Below are 26,935 nucleotides of genomic sequence, written 5' to 3'. Positions count from 1 at the left end.
TGTGTGCAGCTCTTCTCCGCCGTGGCTCTGGTGTGTTTTGGTCTCTACTGCATCGTCAAAGGATTTTCCTTCGGCCTCTTCAACTGGTGGTACATTCTGGGCGCCGCCTGTCTGCTGGCCACCGGCTTTGCTGCCTTCCGCGTCTACGAGGTGTGTGTGATCATGACACAGAGGGAGACAGCCGAGGGAGAGCCGTGAGGAACGACCCGTTTGTCCTCGTTAGGACGTCAGGACCCATCTTCATGTGGAGTGAATTATTAAATTAGAGCTGCAGACTGACAGAATCCAAGAGAACATGTTTTCTGCTGTTACAGGTCAAATGAGTGACATGTAAAACCATATATTTAGTGTCTTGTACAATTAAATGTTCACAATGCAAGTGACAGTTCCCTGACATAGTGAAAAGTGCTCTTAATCATTAAGCATTATTATATCACAAAACATCTATGAAAGATGTCGGAAAAAGTTTAAGGAAAAATTTAATTGTGCAAAAATGAATTAGCTGATAGTTATAATCTGTGTCCAGAAAATATAGTGTGACATGAATAAAACAATTCAGTTTTTAATAAACTTTTTAGGGTAGTGAAATGGACAAAAGACAAATGTCCTTTTTTAGATCCTGTTTTTTAATGATTAAATCAGGGGGGAAAACTTGCTTATGCTTGCTGGCAGAGTTATTGGATCGTAGATGTCAGTTTGGATTGATCCTGATTGACAGTCGCCTGGAGCTGAAGATTAAGGGAAGTTTCATGATTTAATGCAAGATTCATGAGTGACTAATGACACTATCATTAAAATGCTTTTTCTGTAAAGATGCTTTGAAACGATCTGCGCTATACAAATAAATGTGAAACTGATTTCAGCTCTATGTACAGCATGGTTTTATTCAGCGTTCATATACTTAGTGACTTTGATGATCATAATGGTAAAATGAGATGGAATGTGAATCAATTCAAAGAGGTCAAATAAAAAAGTTTAGCTAAAATTACCACAGTGTTTCTGTTAAGTCTAAAGATGACCATTTAAAGAAAACCGTTTCATTGCCAAAAAAATCCCTCAAGCGTCGCAGCAAATGTTTTTACATGCTTCTGAAAGCTGTCCAACCAATTCCTGTATCCTGTACACATGATCACACACTGAGCTCTTATTTGTCGGTACTGCAGGGGTCGGGTTTGTTTCACGTGTGCTAAGAAACCGTTAATATTGCTTTATTTGGTCACAAAACTAGAAGCTTTTCCAGAGGTTTTGTGGGCTCAAAGCTGCAGGATTCTATTTTGCACAAAACAGTATGAACATTTAAAAACAAGCTGGCTCGCAGTATCAAACGACAGGCTTTTTATTAAAAACAATGAAATCTACAAACGTCACACATCTGTCAGTATCTGCATTCATCATCTCACACACCAATAAACACTTCACAACATAGAAATATGATCTGGTAGTCATTTAATGAAACACAATGTGTGTAAAACTGAATCCTGCTCAGAGGATCTAATTAACCGTTCGTTAAGCGCTCTGAGATTTGTACAGTAGCAGCGAAGCGTCAGCCGGCTTCCTCTGCAGAACAGTCAATGCCAGCGTATGTGAACTTCTCATAGAGCGTCGTGTTGACGTACGTCTGGAGAGAACAAGAGGAGAGCATTTACAGCAAAATAACATGCAGTTTAAAACCATCAGAGCACTTTGACTGGAAGACAAATAATGCTCCATCTCTGGATCTCATACCTTCCTCTCTTCCAGCATACGATTGAGTGACATCAAGATCTGAGCGAATGAAGGTCTCTCGAAAGGTTTCTCCTTCCAGCACTGCTTCATCAGCTCATACCTGCAGAGACAGAGAAGCAGACTCATCTCCACTCTATCATCCGCAGATGGACACAGGTGTTTGAGACTTACACCTCGTCGTCACAGTTGAGCGGCTTCTCCAGCTGATAGCCCTGCGGGAGTTTCTCGTACAGCTGCGCGCACGTCATACCGCAATACGGCGTTCCACCTGCCAATCAAAGCCACCAAATCACATCATGCCAGTAAGAAAACAGACATTATCAGACCTTGAACTCTGACTGCATTGATCGTGTGACAGACCTAAGCTGACCACCTCCCAGAGCAAGACACCATACGACCACCTGAGCAGAGAGACACGGTTACTCTCAGCACAAAACACACACACACACACTCACAGGTTTGTTTTTGTGAAAAGTGGGGACATCCCATAGGCGTAATGGTTTTTATACTGTACAGACCGTATATTCTATTGCCCTACACCCACCCTACCCCTAAACCTACCCCTCACAGGAGACTGTGCTATTTCAGATTTTCAATACACTCCATTCTGTGTGATTTATAAGCGTTTTGAAAAGTGGGGACATGGGGTAATGTCCTGAAAAGTCACCTTCTCCTTGTAATACCTGTCATAACTTTGTCATTATACAAATTTATGTCCTAATTTGTCACAAAAACGCACGCGCGTGCGCGCACACACACACACACACACACACACACTCACACTCACACAGACACACTCTCTCACATACTCTCACACACACACTCTCACACACACACACACACACACACACTGACACTCACACAGACACACTCTCTCACATACTCTCACACACACACTCTCACACACACACACACACACACACACTCACACTCACACAGACACACTCTCTCACATACTCTCACACACACACTCTCTCACACACACAGACACTCACACACACAGACTCTTACACATCACTGTTGGTGGTGTAAACGCTGTAGTTGAGAGATTCGATGGCCATCCATCTCACTGGCAGATGCCCCTGCAGAGAAACATGCATGTTAAAATCATCACATTCATTAATGCATGACAAGATCAGCAGCCTTCGGATCATTACCATGGTCTTCTTCACGTAAACCTCCTGACCTCGGGACAAGCCGAAATCAGCAATCTTTGCCACAAAGTTTTCTCCCACCAGGATGTTTCTGGCTGCTAGATCTCTGTGGATAAACTGCAAAAGAACAATATTCATGGAGAAGCTGATTGTCATTGTTATTCAGAAATGTTTTTACAGCCTTAATCTGGAGTTAATTAATTGTGCAGTGGTGCAAATCTGGAACCAGCAACCCTCCGGTTATCACCACACCGCCTCTATATACTATGACTGAAATAAATTTGCATATCGACTACAGTGTAAATGATTCCATTCTGTGAGAAGATAGCAGACCACCCCACCGGGCCCCCATGCTAACTGCACACCATCAACAACAACGCATGAAATGAGTCCAAGATCACCGAGATTGGACTGTGAATGATTGGAAGAAAGTGGCCTGGTCTGATGAATCAAGTTTCCTGGTGTATCTCATCAACGGATACGCCGATTACCAATGGAGACTATAGGTGCTTTCGCACCACGTAGTTCTAGGAACTCAGTTCTAGGAATTTGCCAGCAGGATTGTTCCTAGAGAACCAATTTCTCCCTCGGGGCGTTTTCCTGGTTGCATTGCAGCAGGAACTCTGAAGCAGCTGACAGCAACGTCTTTATTCATGGCATTTACAAACATCAATAACCGGTGAATGGAGGACGCCGTGATTGGAGTTTTTGTTGTGTCGTGGATTTGTGATAACAGAGATGGAATGTAAACGCACAATTTACGCGATTGATTGAACATGAAAATTTGACCTAATCTTCTATGACAACTTTTAGTGTTATTTTTTTCTTTTAGTGAAAAGAACACAGTGCTGCAGACAACAGGCAAATTCTGTTATTGCTGTTTTCCATGTTCGTGGAGTAAATATTTTTACATGGGTTTTTAAAAATGCTGGGTAGCCGTTGTTTCGTATGTGTTTGGCCAGTCAGTGTACACTTACGTCACTGGTAGTTCCTATAGAACTGTTTTAGACCTTACTCTGAAGTAGGAGCTAATTTAGTTCCCCCAAATGGAGTTTCTAGAACTAAATACGTTCACAGTTCCTGCAGTGCGAACGCGTCAAAAAGCGGAAACTTCCGCCAATAGTCACCACCACCCCACAATGTACAGGAACTGGAGGACCTGCTGTTGATATTATGGTAGCAGATAGACCAGAAGATGTGTGAACCACTTCGTCGAATTAATGCCTTGCCGCTGTTTTGTGGGCTAAAGGAGGTCCTACAGGTTATCAGATAGGTGGTCATAATGTAATGCCTCATCGGTGTATAAAATGATAAGAAATCATTAAAAAAATAATAATTAATAGTAATAATAATCAGAATCAGAAAGAGCTTTTTTGCCAAGTGTGTTCACACACACAAGGAATGTGTCTTGGTGTTAGGAGCTTCCGGTACAGAAAATACAAACAAAGTGCAGACATACATAAAATGAGAGAATAGAAAATAAATTAGAAATAACAATAGTAATAAAAATATACAGAAAAAGGAAAAATGTTCATGGACAGAACTGTGAATGTGCTATTTACAGATGAAGGTTTAATGAGTTATTTACAGATGTGCAGTACTGAGGTGTGTTATGTGTTGGTCAGGTGCGATATGGCCTGGGATAAAAAACTGTTCTTGTGTCTGGCTGTTTTGGTGCACAGCGCTCTGTAGCGCCGGACAGAGGGTAACAGTTCAAAAAGAGAGTGGGCTGGGTGTGAGGGGTACAGAGTGATTTTCTTAGCCCTTTTCCTCACTCTGGAGATGTAAAGTTCTTGGAGGTTGGGTAGAGGGGCACCAATAATCGTCTCGGCAGTCCTGACTGTCCGTTGTAGTCTTCTGATGTCTGTTTTGGTGGCTGAACCAAACCAAACAGTTATAGATGAACACAGGACAGACTCAATGATGGCAGAGTAGAACTGTTTCAGCAGCTCCTGTGGCAGGTTGAACTTCCTCAGCTGGTGAAGGAAATGCAGCCTCTGCTGGGCCTTTTTCACAATAGAGTAAATGTGAATGTCCCACTTCAGGTCCTGAGAGATGGTGTTGCCCAGGAACCTGAATGACTCCACTGCAGTCACAGTGCTGTTCATGATGGTGAGTAGGGAGAGCAGGGAGGTTTCTCCTGAAGTCCACGATCATCTCCACAGTTTTGAGAGTGTTTAGCTCCAGGTTGTTAAGACTGCACCAGACAGCCAGCTGCTCAACCTCCTGTCTGTAAACAGACTCGTCGCCGTCCTTGATGAAACTTCAGGAGTTTGACAGAGGGGTCAGTAGAGGTGCAGTCATTGGTGTAGGGGGAGAAGAGCAGTGGGGAGAGAACAGAACCCTGAGGGGTGCCAGTGATGATTGTGAGAGTCCTGGATGTGAGTTTGCCCAGCCTCACTAGCTGCTGCCTGTCTGTCAGTAAGCTGGTGATCCACAGACAGACGGAGGGCATGGAGAGCTGAATCGGTTTGGCTGAGAGAAGGTCAGGCATGATGGTATTGAAGGCCGAACTGAAGTCCACAAATAAAATCCTTGCGTAATTTCCAGTTTTGTCAAGGTGTTGCAGGATGTAATGCAGTCCCATGTTGACTGCATCATCCACAGACCTGTTTGCTCTGTAGGCAAACTGGAGAGGATCCAGCAAGGGTCCAGTGATGTCCTTCAGGTAGGCCAAGACCAGTCGCTCAAATGACTTCATGACCACAGACGTGAGAGCGACAGGTCTGTAGTCATTAGATCCAGTGATTTTGTTTTTTTGGGGGACCGGAATGATGGAGCGTTTAAAGCAGCAGGGAACTTCACTCAGTGCCAGTGATTGGTTGAAAATCTGTGTGAATACGGGGGCCAGTTGGTCAGCACAGACTTTAAGACAGGCAGGTGAAACACCATCTGGGCCTGAAGCTTTCTTAGATTTCTGCTTCCTGAAGACCCGGGTCACATCCTCTACACTGACCTTAAGCACAGGTTGTAAGGTGGGGGAGGGATGGAGGGGGGTTGCAGGGGGATAGGTGAAGGTGTGAAGTGCAGATTAGAGCAGGTGCTGGGTGTCAGTCTGGCCTTTTTCTACAGTAAAACATTCAGATCGTCAGCCAGTTGTTGATTCTCCACAGACTGTGGGGGTGGTGTCTTGTACAAGGTGATGTTCTTCAGACCAGTCCATACTGATGCCGGATCGTTGGCTGAAAACTGTTTTCTCAGCTTTTCAGAGTAGTTATTTTTAGCCACTCTGATCTCCTTTGTTAGTCTGTTCCTGGCCTAGGACAAGATTTATCCCCACTTCTGTAAGCATCCTCTTTGGCGTGACTAAACTGTTTGAGTTTCCCAGTAAACCACGGTTTATCATTATTGAATGATAAGAATGTCCTGGTGGGGATGCACATATCCTCACAGTAACTGATATATAAAGTTACAGTCTCTGTGAGCTCGTCCCGATCCTTGGCAGCAGCTTCAAAAACACTCCAATCAGTGCGGTCAAAACAGGCTTGTAAATCCCGCTCTGCTTCATTTGTCCATCTTTTAAGAGTCCTTAATACAGGTTTAGCTGATTTCAGTTTCTGCCTGTAGGTCAGTATAAGATGAACCAAACAGTGATCAGAGAGCCCCAAAGCTGCCCGTGGATCAGAGTGATATGCATCCTTAATTGTTGTGTAAAAGTGATCCAATATATTACTCTGGTGGGACATGTAACATGCTGTCTGTATTTTGGCAGTTCACGGGAGAGATTTGCTTTGTTAAAATCTCCAAGAATAATTAAAAGAGAGTCCGGGTACTGTTGTTCCATTTCAGTTATTTGTTCGGCCAGCTGTTGCATCGCCACGCTCACGTATGTGTCCAGAGGCACGTACACATTCATGAGAATGAAAGAGGAAAACTCCCGGGGAGAATAGAACGGTTTACAGTTTATGAAGAGCGCCTCTAAATTAGGAGAGCACATCTTCTTCAGAGTTGTTACTTCTGAACAAGAACATTCATTTGTGTAAAAACATAGTCCACCACCTCTCGTTTTCCCCGTTAAGACCGCGATGCGACCCGAACAGCTGGTAGCCCGGCATATGAAGCACGTTTTCTGGAATGGCTTCACTCAGCTAGGTTTCAGTGAAGCACAATGCAGCAGATTTTGAAAAGTCCTTGTTTGTGCGAGTGAGGAGAAGTTCATCCGTTTTGTTAGGAAGGGAACGGAGATTTGCTAGATGGATACTAGGGAGCGCAGTATCCAAACTCATTTTCACTGAGGGCCACTTCAACATTATGGCTGCCATCAAAGGGCCAGTTGTAACTGTAAGACTGTACAAATGTTACTACTCCTTAACATATTGTTAAATAACTCTATTTTATGATTACTTATTTAAGTTACAAATATTGCATATGCATTTGCATAGATGTAAAAATATATGTTATTGTGTTATTTTAACATAAATCCTTTTAATTTATCAGGTCAAGAAATACAAATCACTCCATAAATCAAGCGTTTCTGCTTGCCTGCATAGCTTGCATCGTCAAGGTAACTGAATTTGGTCTTTTAAATGCAGAAGTCACGTTAAGCGTAATGATAATCTAAAAATGTGCTTTATGTGGTAACATCTAAATTAATCTACTAATTAATCTTATTTTAAAAATGTAAAAAAAAAAATTATTTAACATTATAAATATATTACGTTACACCATTAAAATTAAATTTAAGGCTAAGAACAGGTAAATAGCTCTTTAACATTTAGCCTATACAATTGTTACTATTTTTTTTTCCAGTGGGAGATAAATGCTTAACGTAAAACTTTGCGTGCTGCGTTCATATTCTGGGCTCTTCAGTAGTTTGATCTTTTAATATCACTGTCTTAATGCATAGCTAAGCCAGTTAAAGGGATAGTTCACCTAAAAATGAAAATGTGATGTTTTTCTGCTTACCCCCAGGGCAACCAAGATGTAGGTGACTTCGTTTCTTCAGTAGAACACAAATGATGATTTTTAAGTCCAACCGTTGCAGTCTATCAGTCGTATAATGCATGGCAATGGTAACAAAATCTATGAGAGTAAAAAAAACATGCACAGACCAATCCAAATTAAACCCTGCGGCTCATGACGACACATTGATGTCCTAAGACACGAAATGATTGGTTTGTGCGAGAAACCGAACAGTATTTATATCATTTTTTCCCTCTACACCACTATGTCCAACTGCCTTGAGCGCGCGCACGGCATCCGGTGCGTGAGGTGTGTACGTGCTCTGGCGTAGTTTACGCAAGCACCGGAAGTGATCTCTCGCGCGTGTATGTCACTCATTGTTTACACAGTGCACAGTCATTGCAGAAGTGGTCCCTGCCACTGTGAAGATTGTTCACATACCTCAGTTGGATGTGGAAAAACCATAGGCACAGCTAATGGTTTAAGTCATACATGATCCTCTCCTGGGTATGTAAAATTATGATCACTGCAGACCCTCAACAACTTTAGGGACAGAGATCTCTTCAAAAGTGGTGGTGTTCTTGTAGTAAGTGTTGTGAGATGCCAGCAGAAGTGGAGAGCATCTGTTGTCATGAATGGAACATAGCAATGCCACAACTACAAGACGCCAACGAGGACATTGCCGAGGGTGTCCCATCACATATCTGCCTGACTGAAGATCCAGACTTTTCTCCACTGTTGAGCCGCAGCGTTTTGCAAGTTGTGTTTAGCTTGCCGTGTATAAACTGGAGGCGACGTCCAAGGCCAGAGGGACCCAATGGCACGCTGTCAATAGAGTGAGTAATGTCTTGTATTTGTAATGTTATTGCAATGAAATCTCTGTGTCTCTGTAGTAAAACCATAGTTAACCATAGTTTAAACATGGTGCCTGTAGTATAGCAGGTGTTATACAAATGGAAGTAAACCACTAAAAAACATGGTTTTATTACATCAAAACTTCATTTTATTTGTTACTTTTCGTAAGGGCAGCTTTACAAATAAAAAGAACACATACAAAGATCTTGTTCACATACCTCAGTTGGATGTGGAAAAACCATAGGCACAGCTAATGGTTTAAGTCATACATGATCCTCTCCTGGGTATGTAAAATTATGATCACTGCAGACCCTCAACAACTTTAGTACGTTAATGGGTGTGTTAATATCCAGCCGAAGAGCAATCAACCATAACTTCAGGCAAGCATGCTCAGAAGTTGGGAATACGTGGAAAGTCACCACTCTCGAATGAGTTCGCATGAGAGAACGTAATCTTTTAGTTTTAAGTCGGTTTGAACAATCTGGATAAGCGCAAGTAAGTACCATTTTGATTAGCCGTCGTACCTACAATGTTTGTGCACTGTGTAAACAATGAATGACTTGTACGCTCGAGAGATAACTTCCGGCGCTTGCGTAAACTACTCCAGAGCGCGTAGCTGCGTACACACCTCACGCACCGGATGCCGTGCGCACGCTCAAAGCAGTTGGACATAGTGGTGTATTAGAGGTAAAAAATTATATAAATACTGATCGGTTTCTCGCACAAACCGATCGTTTCGTGTCTTAGGACATCAATGTGTCGTCACAAGCCGCAGGGTTTAATTTGTCTGTGTATGTTTTTTTTACTCTTATAGATTTGTTACCATTGCCATGCATTATACGACTGATAGACTGCAACGATTGGAGTTAAAAATCATCATTTGTGTTCTACTGAAGAAACAAAGTCACCTACATCTTGGATGCCCTGCGGGTAAGCAGATAAACATCACATTTTCATTTTTGGGTGAACTATACCTTTAAGCATAAAAATATGCACTTCGATCACAGTGTGGTTGTCTTAGAGGTATAGTGTTTATGACAAGTGAAAGTGAGAGAAAATTGATTTTCCCTGTTTGCTGTTTTAGAATATTATTAAGCCACATTAAGAGTTTACGCTTTTCCACTCCATTACACTAACTTTGCGCTCACGTCTCGCGTCATTCACAACTTCTCGAGCATGACATGGCATTCAAAAAATGCGTCAAAAGAGCTTTTTTCCCCCCAAATTCTCAAAGCAAAAACACATTCTATGTGGTTTGTGAATGCCTTTTAGAATGACGTGCGATGGGGCCCCCACGCAGCGCAGGGATGTTCCGGGATGTGAATACTTATGCAATACTTATACTTATGCAATGGAATAATTTCAGTTTTTTATTTCTGAAAAATTTGCAAAGTTGTTACAAGCCTGCTTTGTCATTATGGTGTATGAAGTGTAGATTTATGTGGGGGAAAAAGTAATTTAAAGCAGTATAAGGCTGCAACATAAAACATGAAAAAAAATTAAATGCAAGGCACTGTATATACTGCTCTGAAATGCAACATTCAGCTGCCAGGTGCACTCATCGCTCTAGACTGGGGCAGTCACAACATAATGGCTCATTGGTGTTGTAACATGTCTACCTAGTACCTAGTGACCTAGTTTTCCTGAGTTGCTCTGATTAGTTCATTCTGTTCACCTGTGTCCTGTTAATTAAGTCATTAGTCCCTCTCTTGCTTTTGTATAAGTTCTCCCCATTTCTGTTCGGTCCTTCATTGGTTATTATTTATGTAACGTTGGATATGCTTTGCTGTGTTTGCGCTGCTCCTTGATTCCTTGTTTCTCTGTGGATTTACGATTATAGACTGTTTATTGGATTCCCCTTTGTCGTGCACTTAATTCATCATAGCAACCCGCGACAGGTGTATAGATATTATTTATATATTATATATTTTCATTACTGAATCCAATAAATATTTTGTATAAATGAATTGGAGCAGAATTATTATGCCGGTGGTCAGTGTTTTCCACGCTCACCTGTTTCTGGCTCAGGTAGTCCATGCCACGCGCCACATCTGCAGCAAAGTGCAGTAACTGCTGCGAGGAGAGCGTGGATGCGGTGCTGTTAGCGATGGCAAAGGCAGGGTCCGTCTCTAAAACACGGCTCTTACGCAGAAAGTCCAGCAGGTTTCCACGAGGAGCATATTCAATGGCCAAATACAGGTATCCTGCAGTAAAAGCAGACAGTGTGATTGAGCACACAGACACTCAAACAGTCATGTCGCATCGGAGGAGATCAGCAAACGTCTGTGGGATTTGAGGTGCACACCTCTGTGTTCACACGCTCCCAGAAGGTTAATGATGTTCGGATGATGACCCAGTTTACACAAGACCTCGAGTTCCCCGGCAAAGTCTCGGTGGTCGTCCTTAGAGGCATATTCTATGGTTATGGCAGAGAACGAGACATTGTGAGAGAAATTGTGCGAATGCTAACACACATTCTGACTGTGTTCATTGAATTCTTCTCACCTTTCATTCTCTTGATGGCCGCGTCCATCCTCAGGCCATCTTTCTTAATGCGGGCTTTCAGCACCTGCCCAAAGTTTCCCTCTCCGATCACATCCTGGAACTTAATGTCGCTCCACTCCAGGGTGGGATAGGCCACAGATTGGCTGGAACTGGGAACTTTTTTGGGCACGTTCAGCGGCATGGAGCTAAACTGGACCACAGGCTCCTCTCTCTGTGAGCACAGGAGAGATCGATGTTTACAGATGAGCATTCAGCTCCAACACACCTGAAGCAGCTAATGAAGGACTTCAGGATCCAATCTCTGAACTGGAGCTAAACACTGCTCTATGGAGAAGTGTTAGTGTGAGAACCTTCAAGGCCTGTTCACACCAAGGACGATAACTATAAAGATAATGATAAAGATACAGTTCTAAAAATCATTCTCAATATTAAAGGGGTCCTATTATGCTCTTTTACAAAGAGTTGTTTTGGGGGTGTACTAGAACAGGTTATCATACTAGGTTGTTCAAAAAACACATTATTTTTCACATATTTTACATTATTACAACATCTCTCTCCCCAGTCTGGCATGAACGGCTCGAATAGTTCCTGTATCAAATGAAGGCCCGCCTTCTGAAATATGAAATGTATTGTGATTGGTTAGCTGGGCCAGTGTGTGCTGTGATTGGTTAGCCGGGCCAGTGTGTGCTGTGATTGGCAGCACTCGGCGCCTGGTTGGGAAATGTCATGCTCCTTACCATAGCCGCCTGCTGCAAGCTTCAGTGTAAATATTGCATTAAAATCAAATCAATTTGAGCACGATTTAAACCCGGATGATTGTAAGCACTCTAAGTTCGTCTGTCTTGGGAACGCTAGCGTGTCTCTGACTTAGTGATAACACTCATTGCCTTCTCTAGTGCAGCTCATCCAGGTCTCGTCCCATTCGTCCATATTTGTGATATCACAAATCCTGGAAATTATGCGTTGGAATTCCAAGCGAGTCGTTCGTTGTAGTTTTTGAAAAGTGATTTCTGTTAAATAAAATATCTCCTTTTGAATTGGACTTTGAGCTTTGTAACTTTGCAGATCTTTTGTATGCTCAAACAGCAACATTACAGACTAACTAAAGTTAAAAAAGTGAAAAAGCATAATAGGACCCCTTTAAAGAATAGCAGAATCCACATCACAACTGTAACAATAAGGGCACAGAGAAACAATGTCGTTGGAATCACTTTCAGAATGATTATTTATTTTAAAGCAGCAGATGAATGTGCACTAAGAAAAAAAAGGGGACATCATCCACTGGTGTGGACGCTAATATAGTTATCTTTATAGTTATCATTCTTGGTGAGACCGGGTCTCTTAACCCTGCTATAGAGATAAAGCTGTGACTGAATTCAGCTGATTTGTACTGTGATAGATCTGTAAATGAATGCATACGGTCAGTGAGAATGCTGAATTTAGGTCGGCGTCTCACCACTATGTTGTGGAAGGCCTGCACCATGTGTCTCTGGAAAGTGGCTCTCTTGAGCTGCAGGACGATGCAGAAGGCCAGCAGGATAGTGATGCACGTCATGCCGGCGGAGCCCAGGATCGCGTAGAACAGCATGTTACCGTGAGCCTGGAACCCGTGCAGCTCTGAAAGAGAAACAATTTACAATCATTGTCATCAATAGCATTTTATAATGCTGAACAAATTTAAATATTTATGAAAATGAACTTTACCTGTCAAGTGTTAAATAACGTCACTTATTAAATGTTTGTTAATGTTAAATGTTAATAATGTTTCATATTTAATAAAGGTTTGTCTTTCTTCCTGCACGTTATTACTCATTTTGATCAAGCTATATCCGCTTAACTTTCTACATATTGTCCATATCTGCATTTATTGTCATTATTTGTAAATTAATGACTATAAATGCTGATTTGTAAACAATTTATAGAACTGTTTGAACTTATTGCCTGTGCCTGCATCACATGATGATAAAGTGTTTACCTGGTTATGTACCTGGGCTTATTTTCCATAGTATTTTTGTCTTGTTTCTAGTCAAAATATCTAAAACATTTTACATTAAGATGCATTTACTTGATAAGCAAAACGACATAAGATATTTAGCCTTGCTTCTAGGGGGAAAAAATTTAATTAAGTGTCAGAAAGAATGCGTTGTATATATAAGAATGAGAGAGAGGGAGAAAGAGGAGGGGTAAGACATGTCTGGACTCAACAGAAAGACAGAGAGTGTTTTCTAACATGCAGTTTGCTTAAAACAAGTAAAATTATCTGCCAGTGGGGTAAGTAAAATTCTCTTTTTTTAAGTAAGATAAGCCTTTTTTTTGCAGTGTTTCACTGGTTCTTGTCAAATGCAGAAGAGAAATTACCACAATTTTGAGGCTAACTGCCATCATATATAAACAGTAAATTATCCTGTAGAGAGCAGTGTTACTCTCTTAGTGTGTCTCACAGGCTTCAGATGCTGACATGCGCTCCTTTGCACTCGCTTGTGAAGCTGCACTAGTGTTCAAGCAGAAAAGCTGCTTCTGTCATTAATTACTCTCCCTGACTGATTTCTTCAGTGGAACAGAGACAGCACAGAGACTCACTTGAGCTCTCCTGTGGCGTCAGTGTCTTGAGGGTGATCTGCGGTCTCTCCACACTCTCTCCCATGTTGTTGATGCTCCAGAGCTCCAGCTGGTAGGTGGTGTCCTCCCTCAGACCCCTGAGCTGGAAGTGCATGTTGGTCTGGTCCTGCATGCCGAGCTCCACCTGCTGACTGTAGTCCATCTGCTCCGTCTGCTGGTAGTGGATCATGGCTCTGGAGATGGAGTGACCCTCGGCCACCGACCAGGTGATGACGGCTGAGGAGTCGCTGATGTTACAGGTGGAGATGTTGGCAGGAGGAGGAGGAAGCTCTGATGCATAACCAATCAATAACTCCACTAGTATATCCAGCTCATCCGCATACATACAGTACACTCACATAAAGCATTTTATAATATGCAGCAAAACTGCTTGATTATTTTTGGCATTATCATCACTTTCTGTGAATTTGCTATGAAACTGTGTTTTGAACAGCGCTATGACTTTGGTGGATGAGAGACATTAATAGAGCTTTCAGAGGAGACACAGATCTATCAGTGATGTGTAGCGTGTGTGTAGCTGTGATGACATGTCAGTAACAACAGGAATCAATACATATATAATACTGCACCACAAAACCAGTCATAAGGGTCAATTTGATTTAAATTGAGATTTGTACATGAATTGAAAGCTGAATAAATAGCTTTCCATTGATGTATGGTTTGTTAGGATAGGACAATATTTGGCTGAGATACAACTATTTGAAAATCTGGAATCTGAGGGTGCAAAAAAATCTAAATATTGATAAAATCATCTTTAAAGTTGTCCAAATGAAGTTCTTAGCAATGCCTATTACTAATCAAAAATATTTTTTTCTATATTTACGGTTGGAAATTTACAAAATATCTTCATGGAACATGATTTTTACTTAATATCCTAATGATTTTTGGCATTTAAAAAAATTGATAATTTTGACCCATACAATGTATTGTTGGCTATTGCTACAAATATACTTGTGCTACTTATGACTGGATTTGTGTGGCAGGGTCACAAATGGCTGCGAGCTTAAAAAAGTGAGAAGCACAAAGGCATCCTTACGGTCGCTCAGTGTCCAGGCGCTGACAGTGGGGCAGGCCTGTCCCGCGGCGCTGCTGTTCGTCCTCACGTTGCACTGGTATTTGCGTCTGGGTTTCAGCTCGTTCAGATGGAGGTCGGAGGAGTTCGACGCGAGCTGGAATCTCCTCTCGGTTCTCGAAGCTCCAACCTGCTGACACGTGACCTCGTAACTCCAGTCCTCCTCAGTAGGAGCGGCTTCCCACGACAGGAGCAGCGCGGTCTGACTGATGGGGCTCAGCTTCACACCCACGGGGACCTCTGAGACAAACACAGGTGTTTTATTATTCTGCCGTGTGATGAACATGAGGCTATGTTTGAGCTCTTACCGAGCATCTGTGTGGAGAAAATGGCTTCAGGTCCAGGCTGACCGGTTCCTCCCAGTCCGTGGCGACTCAGCTGCACCTGTGCGGTGTATTGGGTCATGGGAGAAAGGTTGTCCAACCTCACCAGAGAGCCGCTCGCTGTGGAACACATGGAGAAATGTGTCTGCTATCTACTCAAACATACAAAAGCAGTTCCACAGTTTTGTGACAATTTTCCACATATTGAGTATGAGTCCACCTAGCAAGAGTAATGAGCCAAAGACACACAAACATGTTCAAGAAAGCTGCATTTAGACTGTTTTCTTACGCATGTGCCCAGAACTAAACAACAGCGTTCTTCATTAGTTGTACTATCCTTCTGTTTGCACCAACAAACACATTTAGCTAATAAAGAAAATTCCCCTACATTAAGTGAAACAACTAGGGATGTAACGATTCACTCAACTCACAATGCGATACGATTCATAATACTTATTTCACGGTACGATTTTCTCACGATTTTGTTTAACAAAATGAGATTTAAAACTAATTATAAATTAAAAGGTCTTCTTTTATTATTATTTGGACAAAATGCTAAACATTTCTTGTTATAATTGAAATGTCAAATAACAAAACTATGTTTCAATTTTGAAACAAACTCCAAATCAAATAAATAAATAGCACAAAGGTTTTTAAAAGGGATATAAATAATGATAATTTTGAGATATTTAAACTTTAAAGGAATGAGGTAATAGATAAGGTAATAGAGGCTAAAAAACGTTTTTTAAGGATACGATTAGTGAAATGAAGCAGGATTCTCAAAAATTATGGAGAGTATTTAATGACTTAGGGTATCAGGAAAAGACTAAGATAAAATTTTCTAAAATTAGCCTTAATGTAGATGGAAAATGTATATCTAATCAGACAAAGGTAACAAATCATTTCATTCGATTTTTTACTACGGTTGCAGAAAAATTGGTAAATGAGTTTCCAGCACAAATTGGTATATTTAATGCTAAATTAGTTAAGGAGTATTATGCTAAATGCGGTATTATGCCGGGAGGGTTTTTGTTTACTAAAGTAAAGGAGAGTAACGTTTTTAAGAAATTAATAAATCTTGAAAGTAGTAAAGCAACAGGGTTAGATAAAATTCCAGTGAAGTTTCTTAAGGATTCAGCCAACTTTATTACTCAATGGTTACCCATATTATAAATCTTAAAATTTTTCAAAGTAAGGTTCCTGATGAGTTAAAACAAGCAAGAGTTATTCCCCTTTTTAAGAAAGGTAGTTGGTTTGAGTGTAATAATTATACGCCAGTGTCAATTCTGAGTGCATTATCAAAAGTGATGGAAAATATTATTTTTGAGCAGATTGAAGACTATCTTCTTAAACATAATTTTTAGGAGGAAACACTCCACTGAGACAACAATTTTATATTTAACGGATTATATAAGGAAAGAAATGGATAAAAGGAAGTTAAGTGGGATGTTACTGTTAAATCTGCAAAAAGCATTTCATACAGTTGATCACAATATTCTGCTTTTAAAAGTTAAAGCAATGGGTTTTGGTAATATGGCCTGCAAATGTATTAAGTCTTACCTTGAAAATAGGTGTCAAATAGTAGATATGCTCTCTTGCGGAACATATGGTGTTCCGCAAGGGAGTGTATTAGGTCCTTTACTTTTTTATTATATATTAATGATTTTAAAATGGCCTGTTCAAATAAGCTTTTATTATATCCAGATGATGCAACAATAATTGTGTCTCATGAGAGGAAGGAAAATATAAAAAATGAATTAAGCTGAGAGATTGAAGGGGTCTCCAAATGCTTTTTGCCATAATAAACTGTCTTTACATTTGGGGAAAATTTAAGTTATATTATTCGGATCGACTGCTAAATTGAAAAAAAAAATGCTTTAGATTAGAGGTAAAGGTTGGAGATCAAATATTACACCTAAACAAGAAGTAAAATATTTGGGTTGTGTTTTGGACAGTAATTTGACAGGAGAAAAGATGGCTGCTTTAGCTCATTCAAAAAATTTTAATCAAATAAAATTTTTAGCAAGACAGGTGGCTTTCTTAGATACTCAAACTTAAAAAATGTTGGCTGTTGTATTAGTGCAGTCACACTTTGATTATGCTGCAGTTTTTTGGTATAGCGGTATTTCAAAGAAATTAAAAAATAAATTGCAGATAAGTTGTGTAGGGTTATTTTGAAAGTACATCCCCTGATGCATTTGCGAGATGAACATTATAGGAAAATTCGTTTTTTAAAAGTCGAAAAAAGGGTAACTTTTTTTGAAATTGGTGATGGTGTTTAAGATATTACAGAAAAATGCTTGGAATAAATTACCTGGGTGTATTCACGAGATACAAATTGATAGTATTTTTAGAAGGTAAGTTAATAAATGGTTGTTTTAATATTGATGTTTTGAAGTTTGTGTGGGAGTTTCTGAACTTGATGTGGATTGCACTCCATTAATGATTTGTTCGTCCATTTTTTTAAATACCGAGGACCACAATGGAAATAAGCCAAAGGCTTTTTTGTGTATTTTATCCTCGACAGTTTTGAAATGTGTATGAATTAGTCTTTTTGGACTTTTTTGTATTATGTTTTAAATTTTGTCAAATAAAACAAACAAACAAACTAAATAAAGGAAATCTGTTCATATAAACAAACTAAGGCTTTGCCTGTGCTCTTTCCATTTAAAATTACAGTCAATCACTGTATTTTAATCATGATCCAAGCAAAGATGCTGCATACATGCAGCATGAGCAGTTTTTAATCTAAAATAGATTGTATAATTCTGAAATTTGAAGCAACAGAATGGTCTGACTTTAGTGTTGTGAAACTATACTACATAAAACATATGATAATAATGAAACAGAAACAGCAGACGGGCTGAATGAGATGCTGATTCACTCTCTGCCAGCAGGTGGTGCTTATGGAACAGCAGCCATACAGCGTTTCCTTGGTTACTGCTGTAAACAAAGCAGCCCTATGCTTATGAACTCAAATACATTATACAGAGGCAAAATGGAAAGAAAATCTAAACTTTTCTAAAGACAGTCACTTCCCTCAGATACATTCATATAAACTCCTACCCCCAGTTATATTGCGATTCATTTAACATCTCAAACGACTTGAACCGTTACATCCCTAAAAACAACACAAGCATTAGATGAGGTCAGTGAATCTGGAAGCAGTCATGTGCTTTTCCTCCGCTGTGAAATGAAAGGCCCTTCCGGAGCAATGACTTCACCCACATTCTTCTGACTACTCATAATATCTTCTGTATTTGACAGCGATCAGAAATATGTTCAGCTCATCACCTTTTTGTAATCTGTTGCACAATCGAAATATTTATTAAACTGGACAGTTTGCCAAGAGCAACACTGACCTGTAACCTTGGATATGAAATGTTCCAGCTGTTGTATGCAGCAGCACACCACAAAAACACAAGCGCCATTACCCTTAATGCTTCTCCATGTAGATGAGCTGTTCTGTTTGTAGATGAGCTTGACTGAGGTGACAGGCCCGTCTCCGGCGTAGGGCTCTTTATTGAGCAGCAGCAGCAGGTGATGCGGCCCGCTGTCATTCAAGAGCGGAGGATTCTGGGGCTGCGGAGGAACTGAAACCAGATATGAGGCAGCTGAGTACTAACCGACTAATGAAGTCAGTACAGCCTGTTATTAATGCATTAACTACAGCTAAACTAATATAAACACTTATCCTCATATTGTTTCCTCATATCCTTATATTGCTTTACACTGTACACATTTTCTACATTTCAGATCACTAAGATATGGGCTGCAATGAATTTCATTATAAATGAATGTATTTATGAACATAAGGCACTGACAGTGAAGCCATCTTAACATTGTGAAGTCAACCCAGAAGCCACATTTAAGCGGCACATGTTCCATGATAAGGTGAATTTACAAAAACTTTTGTGGCACATAGGTGGCATTTATTATTTTAGTCACAATTAGTTAAAAACAAGACACGGTCTGAATGCCGTGATAATGTTGTATGGCTCATTAGGCAGTTAGTTGATGTCTAGTTAGTTGCGGTTAGTAGACTGTGTTCGTATGCGTGTGCAGTGGAACCGGAGCTGGAACGGATTCGCCTGCAGTGGGTTTTTGATTGTCAGAGCAGTTTTTACACATAGAAACACAGATTTCTGTTCATCTAGGATCTAGGATCTAAGCCAATCAGAGCAATGGTAACACCAACATGAACGGACACATTCAGGATCGTAATCTAATGGTGCGTTCAAGTCATGTCGGATACATTGTATTTACGAGTTGAACGCACATGAACGCAGCCACAAAGTCGTTGTTATGAGTGGGAAACTCGAAATTTTCTTTAAGCCCTGAGTTTCCAAATTGGGGGCATGTCAGTGAAAAAACGTGTTGGATGCAATGGACACGCACGCAGCCAAAGACTATAGATATGCAGCGTCTGTATTGACGGTAAATTTGTTGAAATTAATAAAATTATTATTTTTTGTAATGTACAATAAAACTTTTTAAGTTACATATACAAAATATTATATTATTGTATAATTACCATAGAATATATGAAGATTTGGTTCCAAAACGCTATAAATCCATTTTGATTAATTTGAGTAAAAATTTGTTTTCTTTATCAAGAAAGTGGCGACATGAGAGTGTCTTTCACATAGCATCTTTAGGTTATAATAACATTAAAAATTAAAATCCAGATTTTGATTTTCAAAGATTTATTATAAAAACTGCAATAAATGCAGTAAATCCATTGAATCAATAGAAAAGTTATTTTTCATATTGAAACTGTTGTAAATACACAACAAAGTAAGTTGATCCATATATAACAGCCTCTGAACTTGGTCAATACTAATCTTATTAATAGCTTACGTTTCTTTCCCACTGCAGAAACCATCACAGGTTCATCAATGGCGTCAAAATTTTTTTTAGGGCTGCACAATAAATTGCATGTGATTGAAAGCTATGGAGCTAGATCGGCTGTGTAGGGGAGGCACTTGGCGATATGGCCTTGCTTGTGTGTGTTCTTATTCTGTGTTTAGACTTAAAGGGAGAAAGATGACGGCATTGCTCCCTGCTGGAATGTTCTTTGTGTGCGCTCCAGTTCACAGAGACACTCAGGGTTTTGCGGTGTATAGGACGCGAATGTTCACACTCTCCAGTAACCAAAATTTAAAGTCTGTAAGTGTAGATCGATATACTCTATAATTACTGTTTTGAAAATTATAACGCATTAAATTACTCCGTTACTAAAAATTTAAATCAATGTCAGTAACGCGTTACTGCTAAACACTGTTAATGTGTATTCTTTTTTTAGCACCTGATTACAGTTTCTACAAAATCACATTATGATTTATATCGTTCGCACAAAAGACAGCTACCCGGTTAACCTGCTGTCTTATACACCAAAGTTGCTCAATCTGTAATGTTATTGGATTAAAAGCTCACCGCGATTGGCTGAACGGAACATCCTCCAAAAAAGGATATTTATGAATCTTAACCTGCCAGGAAGGTCTCAAAAATACCACACACAAATTCAAAGCAGTCCACGCATGTTGATGATTTGCAAATGCAGATTCAACGATAAAGATTCGTCCATAAATACATGTACCATTATTCATAAATGTGTGATGGAAATTAATTCAAGAAATTTATATATACATATTTGTGTAAACATTTTACATTTATTTAGGTAAGATGCATTTGTGTGAGCATTTGGGGAAATATTTATGCTTTTACTTGTGTATTTATGAATTGTGTTTTGAATTTACGAATCGGATTTTGTAAATGTAAATTGTGCTGTGCATTTATGAATTTTGTTTTGCAAATGTGTTATTTTTGAGGCGGATCTGGCTCCATAAAGCTGGTTCTGTGATTAGTAGTAAATCTCCATCACGTGCTTTCAGATGGATCACTGACAAGCTACACAATATTGCATTCATAATCGAAGGCGATTCATCTGTGTAGCTTGTCAGTTACTGTTTACAATGCGTGGAATGGCGCGCTGTGATTGGTTGAGCGGATGTATCGCATTCTGCAGAAAAGGAAGACTTGCGTTTGTCGCAGTTTGGAAAGCTATGGAAAAAACATGACAGAATAACATGGTGGATATCGCATTTTGCGTAAAATTTAAAATTGACTTTTCAATACCGACCAGATATAATACTGATTTTGGCAGAAACTCAAAAAAAAAAAAAAAGGCTATTTTGTCTGCCAATTTTTTCTTCATACTTTTACAAGGTTTTATTGTAAATATTTACAGTCAATATTCCCACTATGGACATTGCTGATTTCATAACCCTACAGCATTTTTGGCTTCTGAAACACTGTATGTTGTGATTGTTTGGGACTTTTGCTGAGATGAAAGACCTTCGGGACCTTTGAAGAATCTCACCTTTGACATTCACAATGAATTCTTTCTCCTCCTGATAGTGTTTGGTTTTCACTTGACACGACCAGCGTCCAGCCGCCGACACAGTGATCTTCTCCACCCTGAATGCTGACGTCGTTTGATCATTTTCTGTCTGTGTGTCCACTGCCTGAGAAAAATGAAAGAAGAGGGATTTCATGAACAACGCAGCAGCTCAAGCAGATCAAACCTCACAGCGACTCGTGCAGAACTGGTGCAGTGATGTTATTGAGACGAGACTCACATAGACAGTGGTTTTGTCCGGTTTGACCAGGGTTATTTCCCCGTGTAAAGGAGCGGGCCGGCCTGATGCAGAGCAGTTGACTGTGTATGTGATGCCTGAGTTGAGCTCGATGTCTCTCAGACTGCTCACGATAACAGGTCTCGTGTCTTTCAAAGAAATCATAAGCAGAAAAGGATTCAGCCCAGAGGTCTTCCAGAAACACAGGACGGTTTCTTTGAAATCAATGATTTTCACCTGGTTTCTCACAGTGAGCTCCGTGCCTGCCTTCACACACACATCCTCTGAAGCGACTGCATTTGCTCTGTTCACACTCACACTTCTGTTTACAGTCAGCGCCGTAATAACCGTCCGGACAGGCTGGAATCACAAAATCCAAATGAAAAGAGTAACAAGTAATATTTGAAAAAATGTTTGTAAAGTTTTTATTTTCATTGCACACAATTCAGAACACCTTCAGCAAAACTAGTTCACAGTACTACTATTATTACTAGCATTTAGACACAGTAAAATGAGAAATATTAAATTGAGCGTCCTCCCGTGTGTTAAACTGGAATTCCTCTCACCCTCGCTGCAGTTAAAGCCTCTCCATCCAGACGCGCAGGAGCAGCCATACGGGTCTCTGAGACAGAAGAGCAGAGAACGACAGACTCCATCCACACAGCGCTCCTTACAGCTCCGACCGAAGCGGCCCTCGCCGCACACTACACACACAACACAACACAACACACATCAAATACACAACAAACCAAACAAAACACACACAACACAACACACTACACACACACACACACACACACACACACTACACACATCAAATACACAACACACCAAACAAAACACACACAACACAACACACTACGCACACACACAGGTTTACATTTACACACACACACACACACACACACACTCACACACATCAAATACACAACACACACCAAACACTACAAAAACTACACACACAAGACAACACACATCAAATACGCAACACACGCAACACAACACAACACACACTACACACACAACACAACACAACACAACACACACTTCACACACAACATAACACATACTACACAACACACATCAAATACACAACACACACCAAACACTACACACACACAACACAACAGACACTACACACACACACAACACACATCAAATACACAACACACACACACACACCAAACACAACACACACATCAAACACAACACACCAAACACAACACACATCAAATACAGAACACTACACACACTACACACAACACAGCAGCCTAACTGAATATAAACATGTCCTACTTCCTCCTCATGTTTAAACTCTGAATAAGCGCCATTGACCCATCATATATTGATCATATATAATATATTGACTCTTCATGAAATGAGCCCTAAAAACCTGTCAAAATAGGGTCTGATTCATAAACCGATCATGTGAATATTACAGTTTTTCTCGATTGCTTAAACACATCAAACTCCTTTTCTCGAAACTCTAAACACAAATCCATAACTTCTCACCCAATTCCCCATACTTCCTATTTTCAGGTCAAAATGAAGCTCTCCACTCAAAACTATTCAATCTTGCTTAAAAAAAAAATCTTCCTCAGACATGACACACAAGCCCTCAGAAACACACACACAACAACATAGTCTTACACACTAATGAAAACAATTCATAACAATGTTGCAAAAACCTTCTTTTGGCAATCAGGTATCATTTTACAGCTCAATGTCTCTTACAGTATACAACAAAATTAGAGCAGATACATGTTATAGTAAATATAGCAGATACAGTGAAATTCAACAATAAGCTTTACAGTAAGAAAATATTATTTCTTCAGTATTTACTGTACATATATATAAAAAGTAAAAGTTCTCTCATCTGAAGTACTGCTACTGTTCTGTCATTATATTTGATCTGTAAGTAGTATTGAAAGCCTGTAGATGAGCCTGTAGGCCAGCTGTCCTCACGCACAAGAACATGATCAACTACAGCGCTGTGTATTTCATCAGGAATAAATGTCCTTTGACCCCGTCCCCTTCAGTTTTCTTTTCCCCTCCTCTTCCTCTTTGTCTCCCACTAGTAGGATTCATTTTCCAAATCACATAATCACCTGTGCTCCTTTTTATATAATCCTGATATTCTGCTGTGTCATCAGGTTTGCTACTCAATGTTCACACAGGGATAAATGTGTGCTATTTGTGTTAATTTTGTGATTATTGAGGTAATTATATTGTGAGTTTGTGTTTTCTAAATGAGAACATGGTTAAACCTGTGCAAAATGATGCCATTTTTGTGTAGAGTTTAGCTGAAAACACTGAGCAAATTGGAGCGTGTGTGAAAACAGGTGAAATGTGTTAAAAGTTTGAGAAACGTGTCTTTGTTTAAAAAAATAATTGTGCCAAACGAATGAGTTATAGTGTGTTAGCAATTGAGAAAAACTGTAAAGCTAAACATGGCCCCTGTAATACACGTGACCATTGAATATTTGAACAAAGATTGTTACCTGTTTCACAGGTGGGCCCTTTAAACCCCGGAGGGCAGATGCATTCGCCCGTCACATCATCACACACGCCTCCATTAGCGCAGGACAGACACGATTTCATACAATCTGCTCCCCATAAACCAGCCTTACAACCTGTTAACCACACAACAACTCACCGTTACTCAACAGAAGCCCTTATTCTGCTGAAAACACGTATGCTTCTTTAACTAATATTTTAACATTCATATTTGCAGAAAAAAATATATAATTCAAAACCATTATTATAGATGAGCAAATCACTAAAAAGACGTGTAGAGAACAGATCAGAAGTGTGTTTGAAGTCAATATAACTTCAATTTTATTCTTCAGACACCAGCAGATCACTGAATAAACCATAAGACTGAATGCAGACTTCTTTAACAATCTTTAATAGTCTCTCCATAAAGAATTATTGCATTCAGGTCAGTGGAATGATTCATTGTGTTTATTCATCACATATTTGTCAATAAATAAATCAAGACATTCAGTGAACACTCTTAAGATAGCACGAACATGATACAGTGAGAGATGCAGATGCACATCCAGCAAACAGTTTTAAGCAGCCTAATCATTCTAGAGAGTCCAGACAAATGTATCAGGACTCACAAATCCACGAATCACTGAATGAGCATTTAACCAACTTAATGGCCAGTAGTGAAATATTTATAGTGCAACTTGCAGAGAGGTGTAGAGTTATTAATCTTTACGATCATGACACTTGTGATTTAAATATCAAGTGCATAGATTTTACACATTACCAGACACTTTACCAAGAGAGATAGTGTTTGGTAAGAGACCATGAAGTGAAGGACTTACTCCTGACGATCAGTCGGGTTATTGCTGAGCTGAATGGAGCTTCAGAAATGTAACGGATCGCATATATACCAGCATGACTTTGGGCTTTTGCATTGATTATTGGGTAGTTAATTACATCCATAATGTCCTCTTTGGGTGACGTGTTTTCAAAATTTCCTGAAAAACAAAACAACAACAAAAACAACAACCGCTAGAACAACAAAAACTATAATGTTACTGATATTCTTGATGTTTTGCCAGAAAAACAAGGATTATGTGGTAAATACTGAACACATGTAAATGCAGTTTAAAAAAATAGAAACTGTAAGCCAAAATAAATAGAAGCAAATAATGAATAATAAAAGTTAAAAATCTTTATAGTGCCTGTATAGAGACTTACACTAGCCTACTATAAAACAAGGCACAGATGTTTGTTTATATTGTTTATTAAATGTTTATTAAACTGAGTTCCCACCGTTTTTACAGATGACTGTATCCTCTGGTAAATATGTCTTTCTCGAGTAAGAGATGTTAACGTCTTCGCCTTCGTTAACAGTGATTGTCAGAGATTCAGGGAGGAAAGCAGCTGAAGGAAAAAGAAACAGTTGAACCCCGTCAGTGTATGCATATACAACCAAGTCTTTCCCTTCAGAGGAGCCAAAGCACCGCTCACATGTCAGTGTTATTACCTTCATGGAGCATCTTGTAGGTGTAGATTTTACTCCTGCTAGAGTTTTTGAGCTGGCAGTAAAAAGCTCCGAAGGTGTGATTGCGGGACATCCAGGTGACTTTAGCGGCAGAGTGGTAGCTTCTGTCCGGTTCAGCGCTCAGGACATGAGCTTCCTGATCGGGATACTCGTGGCCCAGACTCAGCGATCCAGTGCCAGAAATGGTCCAGTCACTGCTCACACACTGGAGAGACGGCAAGTTGACCGAAGACACAACCGGGTCCGGATTAATCAGAGTAACGTCTGAGATGTCAAGAGCTCTGCCTGCGGAAACATGACAGGAATCATCATTATTTAGTGAATCAAAGAGCCATTCTGGCTTAGGACTGTCCTGCAGAACCACTCATGAACCTCCTCAATGAGCGACACAGCAACATCTCCAATCAAGTCAAGTTAAGTCACCTTTATTTATATAGCACTTTTAACAATACAGATTACAGTAAATACAACTTAACCACTGATTTCTAGTCGTGTCCTCTTTTGGAAAGCCAAACAAAGTAGCTTCACTTTCACAACGAAACACACAGCGACTCCACAACATGGCGGCGGCGGCAACAACGAGAATTAAAGTTACGTCTTCTTTCTTTGCATGGACATTTGGGCGGCATTATGCAAATCTTCCACATCGTGACGTAGACGTGGGGGCGTGTTTAAACGAGGCGTTTTAGGAGAGCGTGGTTGACTCTTAACTTTTATAAAGAATCTCTCTTTGGATTTGAGACTTTAGTCTTTGCAACTTTACAGATCTTCTTTATGCACCAAGAGCTTGTAACACTCCAAAGAGAAAGGAAAACTTGAAATCGCATCATATGACCCCTTTAAAACTTTACAGACATACAGTAAGCGAGGGCCACTGAATTCACTGCTGACTAATAATAATGGTGTAAGAGAGTGATTTCTGCTTGAGAAGGGTTTTGAAATCCTCTCCCTGCAGTTGTCACTGTATGTACGTATGTATGTATGTGAAAAATCATGCACTGGGTGTGTGGATGAGATCTTGCATATGGATGTTGCTCACCGATACACATTACTATAAGTGTGTGTGTGTGTGTGTGTGTGTGTGTGTGTGTGTATGTGTGTGTGTGAGTGTGTGTGTGAGA

At 40.0% G+C, this 26,935-nt stretch overlaps 1 protein-coding gene across 1 annotated transcript; it reads right to left on the bottom strand.

The window, feature by feature from the left end:
- Nucleotides 1-1,331: 1,331 nt before the first annotated feature.
- On the bottom strand, nucleotides 1,332-26,863 carry LOC107558058 (tyrosine-protein kinase receptor Tie-2-like). Its single transcript, XM_016241668.1, has 23 exons — nucleotides 26,854-26,863; nucleotides 25,797-26,099; nucleotides 25,583-25,693; nucleotides 25,129-25,284; nucleotides 24,295-24,426; nucleotides 22,360-22,497; nucleotides 22,031-22,153; nucleotides 21,797-21,942; nucleotides 21,538-21,682; nucleotides 18,590-18,748; nucleotides 15,141-15,275; nucleotides 14,797-15,072; nucleotides 13,722-14,030; nucleotides 12,598-12,758; nucleotides 11,142-11,352; nucleotides 10,942-11,052; nucleotides 10,650-10,840; nucleotides 2,883-2,996; nucleotides 2,737-2,807; nucleotides 2,086-2,126; nucleotides 1,897-1,993; nucleotides 1,726-1,825; nucleotides 1,332-1,618 (listed from the first exon to the last, which is right to left on the bottom strand). The coding sequence occupies exons 1-23, from the start codon at nucleotides 26,861-26,863 to the stop codon at nucleotides 1,544-1,546; spliced, it is 3,315 nt and encodes a 1,104-aa protein (XP_016097154.1). The 3' UTR covers nucleotides 1,332-1,543.
- Between the last annotated feature and the right edge of the window lie 72 nt (nucleotides 26,864-26,935).

Source organism: Sinocyclocheilus grahami, unplaced genomic scaffold (genome assembly GCF_001515645.1).
Source record: "Sinocyclocheilus grahami isolate Dianchi unplaced genomic scaffold, SAMN03320097.WGS_v1.1 scaffold631.1, whole genome shotgun sequence".
Lineage (NCBI taxonomy): Eukaryota > Metazoa > Chordata > Actinopteri > Cypriniformes > Cyprinidae > Sinocyclocheilus > Sinocyclocheilus grahami.
Note: the sequence above shows the minus strand (reverse complement) of the source record. Positions and strands in the feature narration are given on the sequence as shown.